Genomic DNA, 23,452 nt, shown 5'->3' on the forward strand with positions numbered 1-23,452 from the left:
ATTTTTAGACTATTCAGTAGTGCTGTCCTGAGGAGTAACTAAATGCTAGAAGTCATGGCTTTCCCTGGGAGACATAAAAGCACTAGTCTACACTGTCCTTCGAGTGAAAGCTGAGCACTGCTCCTGGCATCTAAAAGAATTGTTAGGTTTTGATTTTGTTTGAAAATCATGATTTCATGCTATCAATTATTTTAAGCTTTGAAACAAAGAAAATCTGCTGGTAAAGATGTGGAAAACTGAGCAAAAAGCAAGTTCTAATAAATTATAGATGTGACCTTTTGTGGTCCCTGATTGCAGTAGAAACCCAAGGACATCTCATTTGGCAGACATACAAAATAAACCTTCTTGGTGAAATTCTGACTCCTGAACTACAAATAAAAATTTGGTTTTTATGACGGAAAAGTTTTGTGGATTTGTTGGCTTCTCTTTTTTTATTCTTTGCTTTATGTTTTCCATGCTGAAGTAAGATACTGGGATTTTCATGCTAATTATAAGGAAATCACACTCTGAGACAAATGTTTTTCCTTTAGAATTGAATTGATGGCAATTAGTTTGGTTTTTTGCATTTTTTGGTTTTAGTCTACTGATTGTCTTTTAAGCCTGCAGAGTAACTGCCTTTTTTTTTACAGGATTTTCTGTGGTATCCAGAAGTTAATGGCTCTATGAGGCAACGTATCAAATCTTGGGCTGAGGTTTGTTTTAAGAGATCTATAATTTGATTTCAGAGTGGTGAAAGGGGGATGTTTACTGGTGTATATGTTTTGGGGTATCTCCTGGTTTTCCAAGGATGGTATTGCTTGGACCTTAAAAACCCCTAAGCAAACTAGAAAAACCCTAGGAACAGGTTCATAGGAGCAGGTTAATTAGTCCTTTTAAGAGCTAAAAGAATTTCAGTCTGGTTTGGCATTTTACTTCCTCTGTGGTGGCAATGACTCCAATTTAATGTGACCAAATATTTTGAGCCTTATGAGTCCATTTCAACTTGAGATATTCTATGATTCTATGATTTTGTATATATGTTAATTTGAACATTTCAGAGTGAAGGGCAAAGGTAATTTGCAAAGTCAAGAATTCTTTGATTTGATTTGTTTTCAGTATCTCCCTCAATTAGCATGCTAATTATTTTATGTGTTTCAGTTATGATGCAGGCTGTCATGTTATTCTGTATGTAACTCTGATGACAAGTAATACATTTACAGATTGGCAGCTAATTTTTTCTTGTTTCTTCCTTTGTTGACCTTTCAATGGCCTGGAGTTATTTAGTAGTAGCTCACAGTGATTATTTTGCTATCCTGTTGATCGTTCATGCACGACACTTTCCATCAGGATAGCTGAAGTTATCATTTGGTTTTCTTTTTCTGTGTTTCTACAAAAACTGAGAGCTGCTGGTTTTCATTGTGGTGCTGGGATAAAACTGCTTCTGAGGTGGTTAGGACTGTTTGTTTCCTTGTGCTCTTTTGTTTGAGTACACTGGCCCTTGTCCTTGTCTTACACAGAACTGTCACGTGCCTCTGGGGTGACAATGGTCAATGCAGCAGCTCTAACAGATGTTTGACAATGCTGAGACTGAGATAAAAAGTTCAGCAGTGTGATCTACAATTTACTTGACCTTAGGAGAAGATGTTTTAAAGAGAGCTTATGCTGCTCAATTGATCAGGATTATAGGTGCTTATTGATACTTCATGCTTTTGTAGATTTTATTATGTGAATTCTATTACGTATCTTGCAAATATGAGGTGTATGTTCTCTGCAATATATCTGCAGTCTACTCTTTTGTAGCCATTAGCTGATGGGCAAGTAAGTCATAGTTAATGTAGATATGAGTCTTAAAATAATTTAAGAATATTTTAAAACTAATTCCTTTTTTGTTTGTTTCTTAGGGTTCTGTGGCAAAACCCCATATAATTGTAGTAGGAGCTGCCACGGTAAGTTATACATATATAGGGGATTTTAGTGAAGAAGGAAGTTCTTGTAGGATAACTTTTAATGTTCTCAAGTTGGTTACATGAGCAAGTTGTTAAACACAGTTTGGAGTAAAATATCTATTCTCAGTGAATTTGTTGTTACTAAAAGTAGTTTTAAAATACCAGGTATGCTTTATTATACCTGTGTGATGTACAGTACTTGGTTTTTGTCAGCAATACTGGTTAATAAGCATTAATTTGCTTTAACCTAGCTAATAAAGTGGATTTAGTTAAAAGCAGATTATTAATTTTAAAAGTTAAAGTACTTGCATACTAACTGAAGTGTATTTTAATACACCTTTTTCAGTCACAAAATTCTACTTTTGAGTATGGCCCAATCTGGGGTTGGAGTTCTGGAATCTTGTTGCACTGGAAGATTCCACCACTGATATGCATTGCAGCATTACAGGAAACAGGGCTGACAAGTACCAGATGAGGTGTCCTGACCCATCAGTTTGCCACCAGGCAGGATATTTCTACCTATGTTGCACTTGGCAAGAGTCCACCAGTTCTTTAAAACTTCCAGAGATGGAATTCAGCAGGCCCCCTTAATTAGTCTGTTCTAGTAACAAAGTCAAATCAAACAAACACTCATCCCATTATTTCCACATTTAATGTCCCTTGCTTCCAAATATTTGGGGATTGGAATTTGGAAAGAATTAGCTAATTTATTTTCATAGGAGGTGAAACGTAAAGGGGGGGAAATGTGTTGCATTTAGAACAAAATCCTTCAAAAGCAGTTTGTTTTAGAGACAATTGAGGCACTCTACCAATCTGGAAACTTGTGGGCATGCCCATCTAAGGACGAACTCCCTCACTTTTAAGAGGAGGTCATGTGTGTATGTAGCCCTCCACACACTTCCTGATGCATCAAAAATTCTCCTTTTCCTTTAGGTGAACTCCTAAGTTCCCTTCCTCTGTCGGATCTACATAAATATTTGAGCTTTAGGAATTGTAGTAAGCCTAGAATATAATTTCTCAGTCTGAGACTGTAGCATTTATTACTAGGATGAGTCATTGTATTCCATATAGAAAATGCCATTATATATGGATAATGGCATGGAGAAGGTCAGGTTGCAAAGCTGCAGGACACTTAGCTAAATAATTCCCTTTACTTGTATGTACATATTAGCCCTAGCTTGTTGCCTTTTGTGGACAGCAGGAGATAGAAACTAACAATATGCAGGGGAGGCTCTGCTCTTTTTAACACTACTATATTTATACAAAACATTTAATATGATATCTAGAGTTGAACAAAAATAAACATCCTCTATTTTAAGGGGCTTCCAAAAAAATAAAAGCTTAAAAAATCAGACATATCAGCAACCTTACCATAGCTGAGAGTGGTGTGGTAACCTGCCACTAGATTAAATTGGTGTGTGCTCTTGGACTTTGTTGCATTTTGAAATTTACCTATATCTTTAACTTAGTTCTTGGGTTGGTCATGCTACTTCAGCCTGGACATGTCTGTCTTAAGATGGCAACTGCATAACAGTTTATAAATAGAAGTCCCATAAGCTGGAGGAGCTCCAGCTCATGCAAAAGTCAGTTGCCTTCTTATTTTGGGAAAAGGAGCTTCTCTGAGAATGTCATTACCATGCTCTGCTTCTTAATTCCTCACTTCCTGTTGCATGGAACATGCTGCTTTAACTGTCTGTTAAATACTGTTGGTGTTTGAAATTAAGTATTTAGCTGCTGGGAGAAACTTGCTTCTTTTTTTTCCAGTGGGAGTTCTCAGAGCAGCTGTATGTTATTTGGCTTCACAAAGTATTAATTTATATTGAATAATATTTTCAGGAAGTGCATTAATCAGTGTACTTGTCTTCTGATGAAATTTTTATGTGGCTATTTAGAGATAAATAGGGTTTGCTACATTTAGGCTAATTGTTATGGTTTTGCTTTTTTTAGTTTTTACTTGGTCAGTAGAGATACAGTAACACTTTAAAGAAAAAGCTGCCTCCATTTTTCATACAGTGTGGGAAATAATTTTCAAAAATTAGGAGGAATTCATGGGTGGGTATAGCATTCTCCCAGGGATTTCCTAGAGAAGATTAAACCAGAAATTAAAATGGCTCTTGTTTGGTTTTTGAGGTTTTTTTCCCCTTTGTGGATATCTGCAAAACAGATGGAAATATTGGAACTTGATAACACCATCAAGTTTTGCTTGCATGCATCTCTTGCTGTAGTCAGTCTAGAGGGGAATTGATTGAACTGGCCAAGATTTTTCAACAACAAGAGTGGCTTTGCTACTTCATTGTTGGATAAAGCCAGGAGACTTTGAATTAAAATTAAATTTATGAGAAGTCAAATATACACATAAGTTGAATGTTAAATACTCTGTATTTGGATGATGTGATTGAATGTAATTATCTGTCTGGATACCTGCTTGGTCTAAAAGAATTTTTTTAGCACTTTTGAATAGAAAACTGAAGAAATCTAGCTGTATTGAAATAATGAAAAATAGCTACAAATGGAGCAAGGGAATCAATTAATTAGGGGTCCTCAGACATACATGTCCTGAATTTATTTCTTTTTTTCTCCAGTGGTCTATCAAGATTCACAATGGCAGCAACGAAGCTCTTGCACAATATAAAATCAATATCACTTCAATTGCACCTCTTTTGGAGAAATTAGCAATAAGTAGTGATGTTTACTGGGTCTTACAAGGTAAAGTAATGAACAGTAGCTAACAATTTTTAACTTCACTGTCTGTTGAATTATTATGTTGTAGGCTATGGAAAACTTAATCCATACTGCTTACTTGCAGATTGAAAAAGGTGTTAGTTGAGCTTCAGTCTCTCCTTTCTTGCAGTCATAACTAAGCTGATACCTAAATAGCTGCTACTACTGATAAGATTTCAAAGCTCTAGCAGGAAAAGCTTTTGCCTTATGAACTCTTAATTCTTTGTTAGCTTACTCTCCGACTCAACATACCAGGTCTGTTCTCCATGTGCTGTGCTCCATACATACCTGCTGGGAGTCAAGAGTACAGGTGCATGCAACAGCAGTATTCCTGTGGTTTTTGTTCAATTGAATTTTCAGGTTATATTAATAATAGTAGAAATTTAACAAGTGCATCCTCTGTGTGTGTCTAGAATGACTAGACACACTCTTGAGAATATAGAGAATTTAAGTCCCTAGAATGAAATTTGTTTCTCTACAATGGGATGAGAAGTCATGGCTCACAATAAGTTAGTGAGATTTTTATTATGACACCAAGCTTACATTGTTTTGCTTTTCTTCAATAAAACTAAAGTATTTCCCTGAAAGTGAGCAATGAGCTCATAGGTAGAATGTTCTCCTGGTTTCTCTGCCACAGGACACACCATTTTAGATTGTCATCACCTTAGTTACAAACACAGGCAGATTTTGAGCCCTGTTAGCAGTATACCCAGCTGTACCCTTACAGTCACATCCAAGTTCCTATCAAAGATGGTTCTAGAGGTAAATCTGAATCAACAAATCAGTCTCCCATTCCTTTCAAAGCCATGGTTATTTATACCAGAAGCAGTTAGCTGTCAGACTTGTCCCACCATGGTACTGCTAAGGACCTTGTCCATTTACATAATCTCTGAGCTCTTTAGTAGCCCAAGTGGGAGGAGAAGCAATCTGTACAGAATTGTCAAGACATCGGTTATCCAAATACAGGCACGAGGTACCTAAAGTAAATCAATCTGCATCTCACAGAGTGTGTCACAGCAGGAACTTTTCACAGGAGCTTAAAGACCTCTGGCTGACCTTTTGATCTAGAACCCCATATCACTTTCTTTTAAGCTTTACATAATTTCTGAAGCCTGTAGGCAATTAAGTCAACCTTTTTCTCTGTAAAACTGAGATTCTGCCGTAAGTTAAACTGGAATCAAGAGGAGCAAGTGGAATATGTTTATGACTTATGAGAAGTGAGGAGCTGGGGTTTTTTCCACAGACGAAAAGAGGGTTTGAGAAGGTTTGGTTTATTTTTTTTCATAAGTCTGTTCCGCTGCCTGTCTTCTGCCCTTTTTCCTTTTGGAGTCTTTTCTTGGGTGATTCCATTGCTGAGAGAAAGCATAAGCAGCTCTGCACTTTAGCATTATCTGCTTTTCCTGGATTCAGAGAAATTAAACAAGCATTCATGTCTGGCCAGAGCTTTCTAACCTACCACTACATATGCATTAATAGGGAATGGTGATAAGAACATTCAGTGATAAACAGCTCTGGTAACTGTAGCAGTCATTTATTCCTTGCTGTACATTTTTTCTGTACAATTAAACAATTGCGACCTCTTAAATGAAAGCAGCCTGTGCAACTTGAGCTAAGGAAACTCGTTGATAAGTCAAAGATTAATGTGTTCATTCTTTGTCCTTTGAAATTCAGATCCTGTTTACGAAGATATGCTGAGTGAAAGTCGGAAAATGATCACTAATGAGAAAATAGATGCTTATAATGAAGCAGCTGTTCGTATTCTGAACAGCAGCTCCCGAAATTCCAAAGCTAAAGTGAAAGTGTTCAGTGTATCAAAATTGATAGCACAAGAAACTATCATGAAGTCTGCAGATGGCCTGCATCTCCCTGAATCAAGCAGAGATACAGTAAGTGTTTTTATCACTGGTCAACATTGAAAGTATTAATAGTAAAACAAGATATGAAGTGAATGTTCTGAAAACGCAAACAGTATGGATGTAATGAGGACTGCGTTCGTCAGGGAATTTTGTTCACAAAATTCCAGTGGGTGGGAGTGCAGTTGGTTTTATAGGCATTTTAAAAAACATAATAGCAAAAACATTAGTACATAACTATTTTAAAATAGCTGTTAATCCACTAGATCTTTAAGATCATGAGTGCAAACTTCATGCTTTCATGTGTATGAATGAGTTAAGGTGGTAATGACTTGTAAAGCAGTGCTAAGAAGTAAGTCTTAAATTTCCCCCTACGTGTCCAGAAAATTTGGTTTGGTAAGGAGCATGAAGAAGCTAACAAACACACAGTGTAGATCTCTCTGGTTGCATGAAGTGCCTCTGACTTTATTTCTTCTCTTTTACTAATCAGTATGTATATGCATGCAATGAGCCCCTCTGAGCTTTTCAGCCTGCCCTTTTTGTGAAGGAGCTCTCCCATTATGTCACTTTTGGTTCCATTTCTTTGCAGGTTTAAGTTGCTTTAAAGTACTGGATGAGCTAAATGTCATCTTACCACACATTTCAGTCTCACTCTCACATTTTAGAGACTTGCATTACTGTGCCTCTTTAGAACACAAGTTTGTGAGCTGTTTATCATTTACAGAAATAATGCGCCCAATAGAGAGAACCCTCCTCTTCTAAGATTAGCCATTTTTGCTTACCTCTAGAAGTTAAAGTATTTTTTGTTTGGAAGAAGTGTTTTGACTGGACTGTTAGATGCAACTGGGTGTATGGTGGGACTGGAAGATTTTATTTTTATAATGATAAGGGAGAATTGCATGTCTGATGTCAGTGCATGATGCAGAAGAACATTTCTTTTGATGAAAATGTTAACTTTCTTATTAAAAATCAATTAACAAAACTGCTTATTTTTTTACAGAATGCAATGATTCTTATGAATGTCTACTGCAATAAAATAATGAAGCCCATTGATGGCTCCTGCTGCCAGCCTCAGCCTCCTCTCACTCTGATACAGAAGATAGCTTTCTGTTTCTTTACTTTGTCCATTTTTGGATATTTAATTATCAGCTTAATTCATCGGAATAATTATCGGAAGAACAAATCATGCACTGATTTGGAAAGCGGAGAGGAGAAGAAACCTGCCATCAGCACACCTAACGTTTCTACTTTAGAGATGCTCTTACACTGCTTTTGCAAACTTGGTCTAATCATGACCTATTTTTATCTCTGTGACAGAGCAAATCTTTTCATGAAGGAAAATAAATTTTACACACATTCATCTTTCTTCATACCAATCGTCTATATCTTGGTTTTGGGGGTATTTTATACTGAAAATACCAAAGAGGTAATGATCACCTTGGCATCCTGCTTAAAATGTTGTTTCCCAATCTGTGTGTAAAATAATCCATTTCTAAGTATTCAAGGTTAATTTTTCAAAGTCAGTTAACTCATCTGCAAAAAATACCATCTCAAGCAATATTTCAAAGTCAGTATAACTCACCTGCAAAAAATGCCAATTCAAGGTTAATTTTTCAAAGTCAGTATAACTCACCTCAAAAAATGCCATAATGTCTGCATAGAATTAGACAGAGGCTAAGGCTTTTTGAAGCCATATGGATGTCACCACTTTAGTCATTTTCACTCTTTCAAACTGAAATTGATCAGAGCTCAGCTAAAAGAGAATTTAAATCATGTTAAATCTGTGCCCACTAGACAAGACTTTTGCAGTTGAGAGAGACCCATTTACCCATAAAGTGGTTTATTGTTTGAACTTTTTTTTTCCTCATTTTGTAGATGTTCCTTGTTCTTTTTGGAATAGCAACACTCTTGTTTTGTTTTGCATTAGACTAAAGTGTTAAATAGAGAACAGACTGATGAATGGAAGGGCTGGATGCAACTTGTTATTTTGATTTATCATATCTCTGGAGCAAGCACTGTAAGTGATTTGAATTTCTTTTGCTTTTAGGGGGAGTGCAATTTGGGTATGTTATTTCAAAAGAAAAATAGTGTAAATGGACATTAGAACTGTTTTTTAGCTATTGTTTCTGTAGTTTTAAACATGGTATTAGCAGAGTTAGTTTTTCTCTCTAAGTGTAGATTTCACTGATAAAAACATTATATATGTTACTTGACCAGTAAAAAAAGTGTTTCCTCTGTGTAGAATATTGCATTAATTTTATTTTTAATTGCAACTTGAAACTATTGAAGGTGAGCTTTCAAAGAGCCCTTCTTATGTTTCTCATAACTAGTAATAGAATATGGCAAGTGTAGGGCAATAAATAGAAAAAATTGATTTTAACATTAGAGGTTAGGACACCAAAAGAGCTTAGTAAGAAACAGGGCAATGTACCACAGTGTTTCTTCTCTTAGTTAAATCTGATTTACTGGGATGCAGAAATAGCATAAAAGAGAGGGAGCAAAAGGAAAGCAAAAAATATTTTCCTGGACATTTATAAAAGGTACTTTATTTTTCTCGACAGTTTTTGCCTGTGTACATGCACATTCGCGTTCTGGTTGCTGCGTATCTGTTTCAAACAGGTTATGGGCACTTCTCATATTTTTGGATTAAAGGGGACTTTGGTGTATACAGAGTGTGTCAGGTAAGAATATCTCCCTACTATTTTTATAAATAAATTTTTCAGATGGCAAAATATCCATAATATATCCATACTGTCTAAATAATGTGATATCAGATCACTTAACCAAGGTTTAAACAATAAAAATAGCTGTTGTGTCTATGTAATATGAGCTGTTTAATTGGTAGTGTTTATCTAATACAAACTTAAACCATATAAATGATACTTAAAATGTAAAAAATGTAATTATGTACACTCTGAAATTACAGTAGTAAATAGCAATGGAGATTCCACTGCAGTAGCAATTTACAGTATATAGCAATATGTAAGTAATGAGCCAGGTGGGCTTCCAAAGACAGTGTATTGGAGCCTACATTCATTAATAAAGAAAAATAATTTTCACACCATAACAACACTGGACAACATAACTGGTTTTGTGGCTTTCCTCCTAGGTTTTGCAGCATATGCTGTAGTACTTTAATTTTTTTCTAATGCATATCTTTTATTGCTATTAGGTCTTAAATTGTCCTGTAACTCAGATCATTGTGCTTATTAAATGTATATTTACAGCCTGATGATGGCATTACCCTGGCTATAAATGAACTAGCCGAGATAGCTTCTGGGGGGAAAAAAGAGAGACATTAACAGCATCCAGCAACTAGAGTACTTGGTCCCCAGCCTGGGAAATAGTCAGATAGGATTAACCTTATTTTCATCACAATCTCTACCCAAGCAGGTCAAGGTAGGACAGGTCCAGAACCACATAATCAGTCTCACATTGCCCTGCTGATGTTCCCTGTGCTACTTTGTTCATGTTTCAATGTAAAGTACATAGATATTTTTGTACAGTGCTAAAGGAACATGTCCTCATCTTTCTCAGCTTTGCCTCCCAGTTTACATATCCTCTGTCTTCTCTCCTCTGACACCCCCCAGGTTTTATTTCGTCTCAATTTCTTGGTTGTGGTACTGTGCATAGTGATGGACCGACCTTACCAATTCTACTATTTTGTGCCATTAGTCACTGTCTGGTTTATGATCATTTATGCCACCTTAGCTGTATGGCCTCAGATTGTCCAGAAGAAAGCAAATGGTAAGATTTCTTTTTTTCTTTCTGCTATAAAACATGTATGTTATTATAATAATAATCATACAGAAATGGCATTGTTAGTAGATCTCAGTCTCTTTGTTAGTCAAAATATGCTAAACAGCTGCTCACAGAAATACAGTTTGTCATAGGTGAATTAGGTCAGTTGAAAAATATAACAGCTGATGACTAAACTCTGCCTCTGGTTACAGTCAGATTAGAATACTTTTTAATAGGTTTTGATCATCAGCAATGTGTTTTACAAGAATTGTAATTTTAGTGGATGGAAATGAAAACCATAGGTTGCACTGTCTGTGCTTGCTGGGGCTGGGGCGGTGGCTGTCGTGCGCTGGGTGCAGTGTGAGCAGGGAGTGTTTGGACTTTTTCGTTCTGTGTTGCCAAGGTGTCTGTCCATCTTGAGCACCAGTTCTGCCTTAGCTGGCCAAATAAGAGCATAGGGGCTTGCTATCCTAGTATCTTAGATTAAATGAGCTATCAGAAGTATGTCTTGTGGTACAAATATTTTAAATAAAAATGGAAGCGAAATCCCAGTTTATGTGTTGCAATTCATTAAAAAGCAGTAAAGTATGTCATAAATGCATGTTATTTAATTTGCTTAAATTAGAACTAAAACCTTAAGAGCCTTAAATCCTCATTCCCTATTGATGGAAGAATATCCCCATTTTATAGCCTGAAGATATGACCATGAAATATACCGAATATATACCAGGAATAGATGCTGCAGAAATACACTTCAGTAGTTTTACAAGCTATCTCAAAGGCAAATATCTTCCTTTTTTTTTTTTTTTTTTTTCTTTTTTTCCTACAATGGCACTTTTCTTCAAGAAACAGAGAAATTACTCTTGTGTACTTTGGAGCAATAGTGTACTGTGAAACTGGAAAATCTTTCAATGATAGCTTTCAGTTGTTTATGATCCTCTTTACTGTTGCCAATTTATATGGTTGGAGGGGGAGATGATCTCTGTTGCAATGCTGAGGTTTGGCTAGAGCTTAGTTGACAGCTTTGAGGAGTAGTTTCTCAGGCTTGTTTCAACAAGATGTTTATCCTTAATGACCTGCAGTTGAACTTTGGAGTAAAACTGGTATCTCAAAGTAATAATATTCACTTGTTTCACATGACAAAAGGAAGGCATTTTTATGTATGTGTTTATTTACACTCACCTGGAATAAGGACTGCCTGTGCAGAGTGTTTGGGAAAGCAGAGGTTTTAAAACAGTGCTTCTGTCTGAACACCTAAATTCTCTTCTTTATGTATTTTGTTACTGTCTTAGAAGTGAGGCTTAGTTTAGGCTCAAAACTTTTTAGATTTTTAGTTGCTGTGAATGTTTATTTTAATGGCCTAAAGTAAAATTTAAATGTAGATAGTGATAAAATATTGCTGGCAGTATTTGAACATTTATTTATGAATGGATCTATTACAAAGCATAGCTACACTAAATAATTGGCAATTATTACTTAATGTGTCCTGGGGCTTGCTGTTGAAAAATTAATGACAGTGTAATGATTAATTTATTTTTTCCTCAGGGAGCTGCCTGTGGCACTTTGGTTTACTGCTGAAACTGATTTGCTTACTGACATGTATATATTTTCTGTCATATTCTCAGGTTTGTAAATCCTGGCTATATTTATCCTTAATGACCTAAGAGTATATTATTACCTCTCTTTAGTTTTTGATGTGCTCATAACTTGTATATTTGCTCCAGTATCATAAATACAGAAGAAAAAAAAATGAACCTTTTGATTTCTTCTCATATTTGAATAGCTTTGCGTGCTGGAAAAACCCACAACTGTGTGTCTTACTCATTGGTTTGTTATGCTTGAAGTATTTTCAATATACTACTGTGAATGCAGTAAATACAAGGGCCTATGCTTTGGGTTTGGGGTGGGGTTTTTTCATGTTAGAGTTACTGGGTTTTGCCAGCATATGGGGATGCATATGGTGATACGGTGATAATGAAGTTCTGTGTTGAGAACCAAAAGATTGGTTCTCAGGCTAAATTATCAACTCCCTGCATGCTATAAGTACAGCTGACGAAAGAAGTCAGGGTAGAGTTTGTCTCTCCAGGATCTTACAGGGGGGTTGTGTGGTTTTAATCCCTCACTGGTTTTCAGCCTGTTGAACTGTAGTCTTGGAGTGCATATTCCTTATCACAACCTGTTAGTGGATACTGCTCCCTGTGAGGAGCAGTACAAAATGGAAGGCATGCAAAGACCTTAAGGGGAAGCAAAACTCAAGCTCTCTCTCATGTGAAGTTTTTTCCTTTTTCCTTTTCCCTTTTCCCTTTCCCTTTTCCTTTCACTTTTCCTTTTGTGGGGGAAAGACTTCTAAGGAACCCTGTTGTTTTTCTAGTGCCATGTAGCTAGTGAAATAAGGGTAGAATAATATTAAACGTGTTACTGATTTAAATTTAGTAAATACAGTTGACGTCAGCGTTAATGCTTTTTCCATGTTTGTCTTCTACAGGGTGCATTTGAGAAGATATTTTCATTTTGGCCATTGTCCAAGTGTTTTGAACTGAATGGGAATGTCTATGAGTGGTGGTTTAGGTGGAAGCTGGATCGCTATGTATGTAACATTTGCATAAATTTTTACTTGTCTTTTAAATGTATGTTTTAATTTGTGGGTAGAGGGAGGGTTGTTTTCCTGCCCTCAAGAGAAAACAGGAGTTTTCCCCAGTGTTTAATAAAAGACAAAGCTGTACCCACTTTAGTACTGCAAATGTCTATCTAAGCCTTGCTTAAAAGATGGAGGTTTATTTATTTGCTTCTGGATTAAAAAAAAAATTAAGTATCAAGTATCCTAGATCTGTTTTTTCTCAAAAATTTTACTGTGAAAATTTAACACCTGTAACACTTCAGGCTGTTGAAAGACAAGGAAAATTATTGTGGTAGCTTTTTTAATAATACTTTTTGGAAGCTATATCAATTAAGGATATATTTCTTTTAAGGTAACACATGAAACATTAAAATTAGGGTTTGGTGCCCAAACCAGACTACTCTTGTACCTATTTTTAAATTGTTTTCCATTGGGAAAGTGCTTTCCTTCCAGTTATTGACTCTGCAATGTGGGGGAATAGAACAGGGAGATAGTGGTCTTTTTTCCTTTCCTTCTTGGCAAAGGTGAGTGGAGTTTCTAAGATGGAAGCCTTTAAGTGCTGAGTTTACCCTTAATGGGATTGGTCCCACCTGTGTCCCCCTGGGGCAGTGTGGGTGCCAGAGCATTGTCACACCCTGCCTGGGAGCCCATGCTCACTGCTGCCTTCTGTGAGCACTGTGAGCTGGGTGGTGCTGCTGAAGAGCAGAGCTCAAAATAAGTACAGAGGACAAGCACTGTGTGGGCCTGAAATGGCCTCATGTTGCCAGCTGATGAGAACTTGGCATAAGATCCTAAAACACTCAGTTGAAGAATTGTGTCTGTGAGAGAGGGAAGCACTTGTCCTGCTTCTTGAATGTTTTTACCTGACAGTTTGGGAGATTGCCAGAGAGTTGTGGATTTTCCCAGAGAAAGCCTTTTCAGTGGTGACATAGATTGCAGAGGGGATAGTAGATACTTGAAAGCTTCTTGAAATTTAATTGTCTTGTCTGTAATGCTCTCTGAAGCATTAGTAAACGTTCTTTATTTGTAGGTTTTGAGTTGAGTTAAAAATTAAATTTATGACTATCTCGTGTCATAAAACCAGAAAGTCTGGTTTCATTTGCTTCAGTAAATCTGGGCAAGGACCTTTTGAAACATAGCTTTAAAACTACTTTTATCTGGTAGCATTTCTAGTAAGAGTTTATACCTGAAGCACTTGTAAAAGCCATGAAATATAAATTGCATTCTATTTGTCTTTTACAGGTGGTTTTTCATGGGATGCTGTTTGCTTTTATATATCTGGCATTGCAGAAACATCAGATGATATCAGAAGGAAAAGGAGATCCTCTTTTCTCCAACAGAGTTTCAAATGTTTTATTATTTATTTCAATTGTGTCCTTTTTGGTAAGTATCTATTATAACCTAGTATAAACAGGTTTGTAAATATCTGAAAAATAACTTTTCTGAAGTTGTTGTTTAGTCAGTATTATCTAACAAACCTTGAAAAATCAAATCTATCTGGAAATATTTTAGCTGGATTTTTCTGTACAGCCCTACCTATCTACTCACTAAAATATTTTCTGTTCAGTCAGATGTAGATGAAAACATCATTACTCTTTCAAAGGTTATTTCAAAGCTTAAAAGAAAATTGGATCATAAAAATAACATGGTAGATAACCCAGCTCTTCACACTTGATTGCTTGTCTATTTTTGATGAAAAAAAATTTTATTAAGAATTACTCATTAGATAAGTATTCATTAGTTGCAAAGAAGAATTTGAAAGAAACACAAAGGTTAAGTCATGCAGGTTTTTTTCTGTTAGTGTCCCACGTCTTAGTGAACCTACTAATGCTAAAACAATTCAAAATATCATACTCTTTTTTCATTTTTATATGTCCATATAATTGCTACACAGACTATTTTTTTAATATCTTTTAGACCTACTCTATTTGGGCTAGTAGCTGTAAAAACAAGACAGAGTGCAATGAGCTACATCCTTCTGTTTCTGTGGTGCAGGTAATTATTAGTCCTTTTTGAGTACTGTGATAGAATCTAGTCTGTTCTTATTTGAGGTTTTTTAAAAATTGTTTTAAATATATTTGTGCTTTTGCATGGAATGTCAGATATTGAGCTTCATTCCCATGTCTGAAAGTGAAAAATAGTTTAACAATATTAGTCAGTTTTTCATTGCCTTTAAGCCCTGAAATTGCACACTGTGATTGTGGTTTTGATTTATCTGGATGTCCTTAGTGTAGGTTTCATATGCACCATTTAAGTCCAAACCCAACTTTTGACCATTTGCATAGCAGTTGAAAAGAATAAAGCTGTGGAAGAGAAGAAAGGTGTAGAAAAGCAGGAGTGTTTGTGAGGTATTAGTATAGGAAGCAAACTATAGGACACTGTAGTCACTTCCAGACAGAGAAGATGTGGGCCACAGAGCCATGCATGTGGTTTTCTTCAATTTAGATGTTCCTCTTGCTGTGTGCCCTGCCCCACTACACCCCAGCTGTCTCATCCTGTGCCCTGTTTCTTTTCTCATTATTTTGTCCTGCTCTCTTGAGGAGCAGCAAGAGGGATAATATTAATTTTTAATATTATTTTGTCCATCTTGACACCCTCTCTTTGAAAATTGAGGGTTAACTCAAATTTGTGACCACCTTTACTTTAGGCTGGCATGGTGTTACATGTTTTGTGACCATGCCTAGGAGGCATGTAGTAACACCTGTCAGCATCAAGGCCATGATTCTACTGGAGATGCAAATGTGACCTGCTATGCTGTAAGCATTTGTGTATAATATTTTTAGTTTCAATACCTACTTTGTTAAGTATAAACTACATGGATTTTTGTTTGGTTTATATTTTTATTGGCTTTTAAAGAAATTTTAATGCATGATGCACTTAGTGCAGTGAAAATGGATACACCTTTTATGTGTTTGTTTGGTTTGTCATCCTCAGTCACTTTCTTTGTTGTACCTTTTCTTTTTTTTTTGAAACCAAAGATTTTAGCTTTCATCCTCATCAGGAACATTCCCGGATATGTCCGATCTGTGTATAGCTCATTCTTCGCCTGGTTCGGCAAAATTTCTTTAGAGGTAAGTAGAATGACCAGAAGTACAGTGAATTAAAACTTAGAAATGTAAGGTGGTGTTAGGTGGTTATTGTCTAGATTGAACTATAACATAGAGAAAACATTTATTGGCCTACCAAATACCATGCTGTCATGTTTGACCTCTTTTAGCATTATAGCTTTTATTGCACTTAAGAATGGTGGCTGAATAGCAGCCTCACAGTAGCAAGCTTCATTCTTGTGCTGTTTTAGGGGATGGGGTGATTTAAGGTGGTGGGAGTGGGGATTAAATGCTAGAACATGCTGTGAGGTTTGTGCAGTTGGGAGATAAAAATTTAGGCCAGTTGAAGAATTTGCATGAATTTTACTTACTAGTGTAAGAACACTTATAAATGTGTTTGCCCTAGAAAGCTTTTTGTGACTAATAAAGAAATGTACCATTACAAATAAACCCCTTCTTAATGCAAGTGTTACTTTTTTCCTTTAAGTGTATATTTTGAAACAGTAGGAATTTTCTTGCTTCCTATTTTATTTGCTATTTAGTGATATTAAATGTGACATTTTTTACAAAAATATATTTCTAGGAGAAACTCTTTGCAATACAGTGTATATGGGGTAAAGGATTTTGTGGGTTTTTTTAAAGGATCACATTTCACTCTTCTACTTCCTGGTGGGTTTTAGGTGCTGATCAGCTCCAGGGAGCTGTTCATTCATCAGCAGGTGAAGCATTCTCTATTATTTGCAGGCATGACAGTTCAGAGCCTCAGGAGAGAGACAGTAACTGGGGGAGGCAGATTCTTCCCTGCTCTGATGGAATGTATCCAATGCTCCCCTGAGCTGAAATTGGTTTAGGGCCAAGCAAACCCCGCGTGATTTAACAAGCTCATGGTTTTGTTCTGTAGCAAAGTCATGTGGAAAACAGCTTTCAACTTAAGCAGTAGCGTGTCAGTTGATGCAATAGTAATAATTCTATGGGTTTTTGTAAGTAAAAATATTTACATATGAAAGTACTGGTAAACACTTTTTTTTTTCTTTTAGCTCTTCATTTGCCAATACCATATTTGGCTGGCAGCAGACACAAAGGGGATCTTGGTGCTCATTCCTGGATATCCAATGTTTAACGTTCTTGTCAGCACTTTCATATTTGTGTGCGTGGCACATGAGATTTCTCAGATCACTAATGATCTAGCACAGATTGTGGTTCCTAAAGATAACTCAACTCTGCTGAAAAGGTTGCTATGCATAGCTGGATTTTTTTCTGGACTACACTTCTTCTCAGCAATGCAAGATCAGCCAAGGCATTAACTTGGAAACATTCTTCGGGTTTACTTTGTGTCTGCCTGAACAAAACTTCTCAACTGGAGGTACAAGAAGACATTTAAATTAAACGTGTGGAAAATGTATATAGTGGAAATGTACATATTTTGTGTGGAAATAGCCTTCTCAAATAATCTGAGAAACAAGAGTGCACTGTACAGAATTGCATGTGAAAATGAGTCTTTTCTACTGGATGTTTGTTTCTGTTTACATATCTGTTGAAACGAGGCACGAGGCGGTGCAGTGGTTGAGCAGTATCGCGGGCACGTCACGGAGTTCAGCCGGCGCTGGCTGAGCCCAGGGCCAGGGGCTGCGCTGGCGCTGCTGTTCCAGCGCCCGCCACGCGGAGCAGGCGCTGCCTCCTCGGCAAGGAGCGCGCCCAGCACGGCCGGGAGCTGCCGGAACCGCGCTGGAACCGCCGCCGAGGCAGCCCGACCAGGGCAGTGCTTGAGCAAAGTGGTAATTTGCTGGTTAGAAAATAGTGTTTGGGGTGGAAATAGTAATACATGTTATATGAAACCCTTGGTATGTGGAAGTAAAAAGTAATCAATTCAGTGGATGAAGATTATATACAAGTTTACATAATACTTTATGAGGGTTTTTTTAGAAATTTGAGTTCAGCAAATATGGTGAATTCAGAGACAATTTTTTTTTTTATAAAGAGAATTTGGGTTTTCTTCCTAGAATTGTTTGCTTTTTCATAAATTTTTTCACTAATTCATTTAACTGTGTGTAGTTCTGTGTACAATCCCAGTGAACAAACAAATGAAAATTCAGAGACTCAGTTCAAGATGGGAAATTTGTGGAAGACCCTCCAACCTTTTTCAGTCAGATGAAATCCCATCATATCCACTCAATCAGATCTTAGGGGAACGTTGATCTTTGACCCTCTCCCTGTGTTTTAGGTGACCTTGAATTAGGTGTCGCTAGGGAGCTAAGCACTAGAGTGCCATATTCCATGCTGTAATATCATTTTCATTTAAGAAGATGCAAGTCAGTCGGTTGGCATCATGAGCAGCAGGGATTGAGTGGTCGACTTTGTTGCGTAAAGATGGTTGAGTCTCAGAATTACAAGTGAAATGAGATTGGAGCTGTCTGGAGAAAACTTTTTTCCCATCCTTTTTGGGAGTGCCCAATCTTTCTAACTAATTTTTTCCTTTAGCAAAAAACTTAAAATTGAAAGAAACAGTTCTTCAGTGTGGCAGTGGCAAGCTGTTGTTTACATTCTACTAATCAGTGAAGTTATGGACGTTTCTTAGTTGGTTGTGGGTTTTGTTCAAGTAATAGTTTGACCTCTGGTTGCTTTTTCATTCTTCTTCTGATTATTTGTTAGCAGTCAAAAACATGAGAGCAATATTATTTTCCAAGCATATGTGCAATTATGTATGATAATGAACAACATGAATCCTAATTTGTACCATATATACTGTCACATGCATGTTCTTGTTCTTATCCCAGGTAAAACATTGAATTCAATCTTGCAGCCATGAATGAATGCAAAACGAATTTATGAAAATAATTACTTCAATTTTTATTTTTTCGTGTGTGGTGGAGAACAGTTTATTTGAAAGAACGAGCAGTCATTCATCACAAAAAACAAAAAAGAAATCATTCACTTCTCCCAAATTCAGCAGTTTTACTAAGCCTGCCAGCTGTTTTCAAGATACTGAAAAGATACTCAGCTGTGTGCATATTACTTCCAGTGCTTGGGAATTTAACCTCATTGATCAATACATTTGAGTGACTGAAGGAAAGAGTGTACATGGACACCATAGTGGGGAATAGCAAGCATAACCTTCATCTATGCCAGTATTATGAGCAACAGGGAACTGTGAGCTTGAGGGGTAATTTTTGTTTTGTTCTTCACAACATAACTATTGTAGATATAACTCTATTTATCTGTTGTACAGACTTGGTTAAAAGATTTATTTTTAATGTTTGAAATAATGCACTTGTTTACTATTACTGTATGTGGGATAAATATATTTTCTTTTCAGGTTATGTAAAAATATGAAGTAATTTAAACATTAAATAAAATTGCTGTGGATGCTTTATTTTTGTAATGGGACCAGCATCATTTAAGTAACAACTCTCTATTGCTTGTCTCTAGCTGCACTGCAGTTCACTGTATCACAAACTAAGGCAGATGCAGTGCAGGAATTGCTCTGCACTAAATGGCACTGACCCTGCTCTGATGAAATTCCAGCTCCAGCAGCCAAAGCCAGCCTGGAGCTCAGGGGCTCTCAGCAGAACTCCACAGTGGAGGCATCAGACACTTTTCCTTGCCAGGAACTCTGCAGCAGAGCTTTGCAGGAAAGCAGAGGAACTGACTCGGCTTTTCTTTGGTCTGGCAACATCAAGAAACCAAGCCCATCTTGAAGACTTGATTGAGTTATGGAATTTAGATTTTCCTTGAGCTACTTAAATCCCACTCTCAGTAGAAGGGGCTCCTTAAGCAAAGGAAGTACCAATCTCTTTTATCTTGTAACCAATGACAAGACACAAGGAGCTGGCCTGAAGTTGTGTCAGGAGGTTCAGGCTGGGTATCAGAAACGGTTCTTCACCCAGAGGGTGGTTGAACAGTCTCCCCAGGGACGTAGTCACAGCACCAAAGTTGCCAGAGTCCAAGAAGTGTTTGGACAATGCTCTCAGGCACTTGGTGTGACCCTTGGGGATGGTCCTGTGCAGGGCTGGGAGCTGGACTCAATGATCTTGATGAGTCCCTTTCCCAACTCAGCATATTCTGTGATTCTGTTCTCGAAAACTCCCGATTTTATCATCAGGGAGATATACAGTTCAGTGTCCATTTTAGATATTAAGTGCAGCAAATCCTCTCCCTCCTGTCCAGTTAGGATATCTGTTTAGGCATTGTCCTCAGTTAAACAAACCCTGAACCATTAGCTCTGCCCCAGGTCTCAGATCCAACCATGCAGTATTGTGGCTGGAACATTAAAAGCTGTAACAATGTTGTTCAGGCACCCTTTTGTAAAATAATCAGGCAACAACTTCACTACTTTGTGTTTTCCATTTTATTAGATCATACATTTCATGTATGTACAAAGAGATGTGTTGGGCTTTCTGTTTAATTTGGTTGCAACTTAATACAATATCCATTCATATTGCCATCATATAATGTTAAAAGAGGCTGTGAATTTACTGTCTTAATTATTACTAATTCTTTAGCCATTAAGTGTCTTTAACCAGCTTTATAAATCTATGTTTCATAGTAATTGTTTTAATAATTAAAAATAAATAATTTGTTATTAAACTTACCTCAGATAAATGAAGATTTCGATCATAAAATAGTTCAGGTATTCTTAATACCCAAGTGGCCTACATCATTAGATTATTTCCAAAATAGGTGGAGCCTGCACTGCTACAAACGAATTCTTTATGCACATATGTAACAATTTATTTCCTTAAATATATTGACACTGTTACATTAATACAAATAAGGTGGGAGCAGCTCAACTGGTAGATCCATTGATTGTCATGTCATCCTGGAGTTATCAGAAATTACTATAATCCACACCCAGAATTATTTACAAACTTTAATCTTACATTGCATTAAAAATCATTATTTAAAATCCATTCCATTCATTTTGGTTTCAAAACACTGACAGCTGATACATCTGAAAATACTAGTATAAACTAATAGAAGCCAAATGCTGATTGAATTTTTTTTACAGCTTGGGTAAGAGATGAAAATGTTTAATTTACTGTAAACCTCAGTGTGCAGTTTTGTGATTTGCTTTTCATTGATAACCATCCAAGCTGCTGGAAAGAAGGGGGTGTCTCTGAGGAGGCTGATTTACTGGTGAAGTCTCTTTCCTGGTATCTTTTGGATGAGGTAGGAAGGCATGATGGATGCCACTCGAAAAGTGAGTAGGAATGGCTCTTTATTCCAACTGTTTCAGGAACTGCCTTGAATTTCTCAGCTTGAATGCCTGTAGCTTGAGCTACCTCTCCTGGTCTAACAGCCACCAGCAGGATTTGCTGCCACGTGCTGTGGGCTGTGCTGAGCATGCAGAACAGCTTTGTAAACTGATACTGAAGGTTTGACAATATACAAGTAGGTACCACGTACTGAGCACTGCTTATCTCTACTTTGCTGCCACAGTGATCATAGTTGGTGCTCAAAATTAGTATAAAAAGCAGCTCAGGATTTGTTCTCTGTTGAAATCCTGCATTCAGGTCTGAGCCCACAAACACATCATTGATGCTTAAAAATTAATGTAAATTAAGGTTCTGTGTTTTGACAGAACTGGGTCATAACTGTAAAAAGAGAAAAACAAAGACAAACAAACCAAAAACCACAAAACCAAGAGCAACTACTTTGGTCTTTTTACAAAATGACCTCATTGTACAGATTCCTTTTATCCTCAGTCTTAAATTCCAAAATTACTCAAATTTCTCTTAGCAGAGACTTCAGGAACCTCAGCTAAGAAAATGTAGCCAGCACTTGGCAATTTTAAAGCAGACGCAGTTTTCTGCTTACAATGCAATGTCCTGATGAGCATACAGCTTCTGAAAGAGAAAATATTACAGAAAAAAGACAAAGCATAAGTGTCAGCTTAAAACAATGCCATGCTTTGAGGTAAAACCCCAAAAACTGTTGGAGTCAGCTGTTACAGCTGCAGACCCTGAAGTCCTCTATGATGTCCTTAAATTGAAGATTTAAAGAAGCATCAGAAATTCATTTAAAAGCTGGTGAAAAGTGTCAGTAGATGAATTATAGTTGTCTATTGAAAAACATGGAAACCCCAGTTCAAATCCTTTTAGCCAAGTCCATATATTATTAAGCTTCAGCTGCATGGACAAATGCCTCTCAAAGAAACCACTTCCCAGCAAAGTATGCCTTTAATTAAGTCCTTTTTAAGATGTGAAAATGTTATCCCTGGTTTACTGGATAAATAATTCTCCTACAACAGTTTGTGCTCCAAAAAGAAAAAAATGTGGAGGATATAAAAAATAAACAGCACTGGGGCTCTTTATTGTGAATACCACAAAAAAATTTAAAGAGTGTTTTTAAAGAGTTAGTCCAGGTTTACTGTACCAAATTAAACCCTTGCATATTTGCAGACATTAATTTTTGCCTACAATAGCTTGTAACAGTTTCTTCTAATATAACCAGGTGAATGAATGGACAGATTTTAAATGCTTTATTGCTTACAAGTTTTGAAATAGCATAAATATCTGTTAAAAGAACAGAAACCCAATTTTTATCATGAAAAGTTTTAGTTACTTTCTCTGGGGGGCTATTTCTTTATTTACTTTCCAAAAATAACTTTGCTCATTATATTTGGTAATCTCTAAAAAATTAATACCTAATATATGTGCAATACTATTTCAGAGCCTTATCATGTTGCACAAGTTTTCATGCTTGTACACTACTTCTTTTCCTGTGCAAATGTTAGGCAATTATATCATCCCATTAACAGTCTGAAATCCTTTGAAGTTTTGATTTCCCTGTTAAAACTTTCAGGAGAGATCACAAGACAGAATAAAGCTTGATATTTATTAATACATATATATATATATATATACACATACATACATATATATATATATATATGTATGTATATATATACATTAAAGATTACTTCCTGAATGTAACAAATATAAAAAGTTATCAGTGTTTACAAATTGTCAAAAATGTCCAAAGTACAAAAGGATACAGTACATCAGTTATATGGAAGTGATTGTACTCCTGGCACTGAAAGCATCATAATACTGTGGGCATGCACAATATACACCAGAAAAACTCATGCATCAACCAGAACAAATAAGAAAGTGAGACAATTTGCTGCCTTCTTTGATTACAAATTCATTGCTTCTGTTAGTTTTCTTTCCTCAGGAATACCATTTACCTGCAAAGAGATGAGAATTTATATTATCCATCAGTGGCACATGATGCTTCAACAGTACTGAACTGTCAACTATGAGGACAGCACATAAATAGTATTTATTATTCCTTTATCAACAACCACATTGGAGAAACACTGCAAATACAACCTGGATCAAAAGACAACATATACATGACAAAGAATTCTTCTGGGAAGGGAGAGGGCTGGGAAAAGATTGTTAAACTGAAATTTATCTTTCTACTTGGGATCTAGCAGACTTCACAGGGAAGCTGAGGCACAAAACAGAAAAGGTGGTACATGATGGACATGCAATATTTGTCTTTTATACTGTAGGAACACCCTATAAGCTTTTTCATCCAAGCACC

At 36.5% G+C, this 23,452-nt stretch overlaps 2 protein-coding genes across 2 annotated transcripts in view; one reads left to right on the forward strand and one right to left on the reverse strand.

Moving 5' to 3' along the window:
• Nucleotides 1–19,274, forward strand: part of CASD1 (CAS1 domain containing 1) — a 28,711-nt gene extending 9,437 nt beyond the window's left edge. The window contains exons 5-18 of the mRNA XM_071429019.1: nucleotides 630–692; nucleotides 1,881–1,925; nucleotides 4,508–4,631; nucleotides 6,318–6,532; nucleotides 7,500–7,925; nucleotides 8,427–8,516; nucleotides 9,061–9,180; nucleotides 10,090–10,246; nucleotides 11,786–11,865; nucleotides 12,726–12,827; nucleotides 14,100–14,240; nucleotides 14,775–14,852; nucleotides 15,836–15,928; nucleotides 16,942–19,274. Of these exons, the coding sequence (XP_071285120.1) occupies nucleotides 630–692; nucleotides 1,881–1,925; nucleotides 4,508–4,631; nucleotides 6,318–6,532; nucleotides 7,500–7,925; nucleotides 8,427–8,516; nucleotides 9,061–9,180; nucleotides 10,090–10,246; nucleotides 11,786–11,865; nucleotides 12,726–12,827; nucleotides 14,100–14,240; nucleotides 14,775–14,852; nucleotides 15,836–15,928; nucleotides 16,942–17,208 (2,001 nt within the window). The 3' untranslated portion in view covers nucleotides 17,209–19,274. The remainder of the gene's footprint in view (nucleotides 1–629; nucleotides 693–1,880; nucleotides 1,926–4,507; nucleotides 4,632–6,317; nucleotides 6,533–7,499; nucleotides 7,926–8,426; nucleotides 8,517–9,060; nucleotides 9,181–10,089; nucleotides 10,247–11,785; nucleotides 11,866–12,725; nucleotides 12,828–14,099; nucleotides 14,241–14,774; nucleotides 14,853–15,835; nucleotides 15,929–16,941) is intronic.
• A 957-nt stretch (nucleotides 19,275–20,231) lies between these two features.
• The window catches only part of SGCE (sarcoglycan epsilon), a 32,983-nt gene continuing 29,762 nt past the window's right edge, over nucleotides 20,232–23,452 (reverse strand). Inside the window, 1 exon segment of the mRNA XM_071429020.1 lies at nucleotides 20,232–23,090. Coding sequence (XP_071285121.1) covers nucleotides 23,040–23,090 — 51 coding nt within the window. The 3' untranslated portion in view covers nucleotides 20,232–23,039.

Source organism: Agelaius tricolor, unplaced genomic scaffold, assembly GCF_023055355.1.
Source record: "Agelaius tricolor isolate 1412-34295 unplaced genomic scaffold, bAgeTri1.0.p SCAF_6, whole genome shotgun sequence".
Lineage (NCBI taxonomy): Eukaryota > Metazoa > Chordata > Aves > Passeriformes > Icteridae > Agelaius > Agelaius tricolor.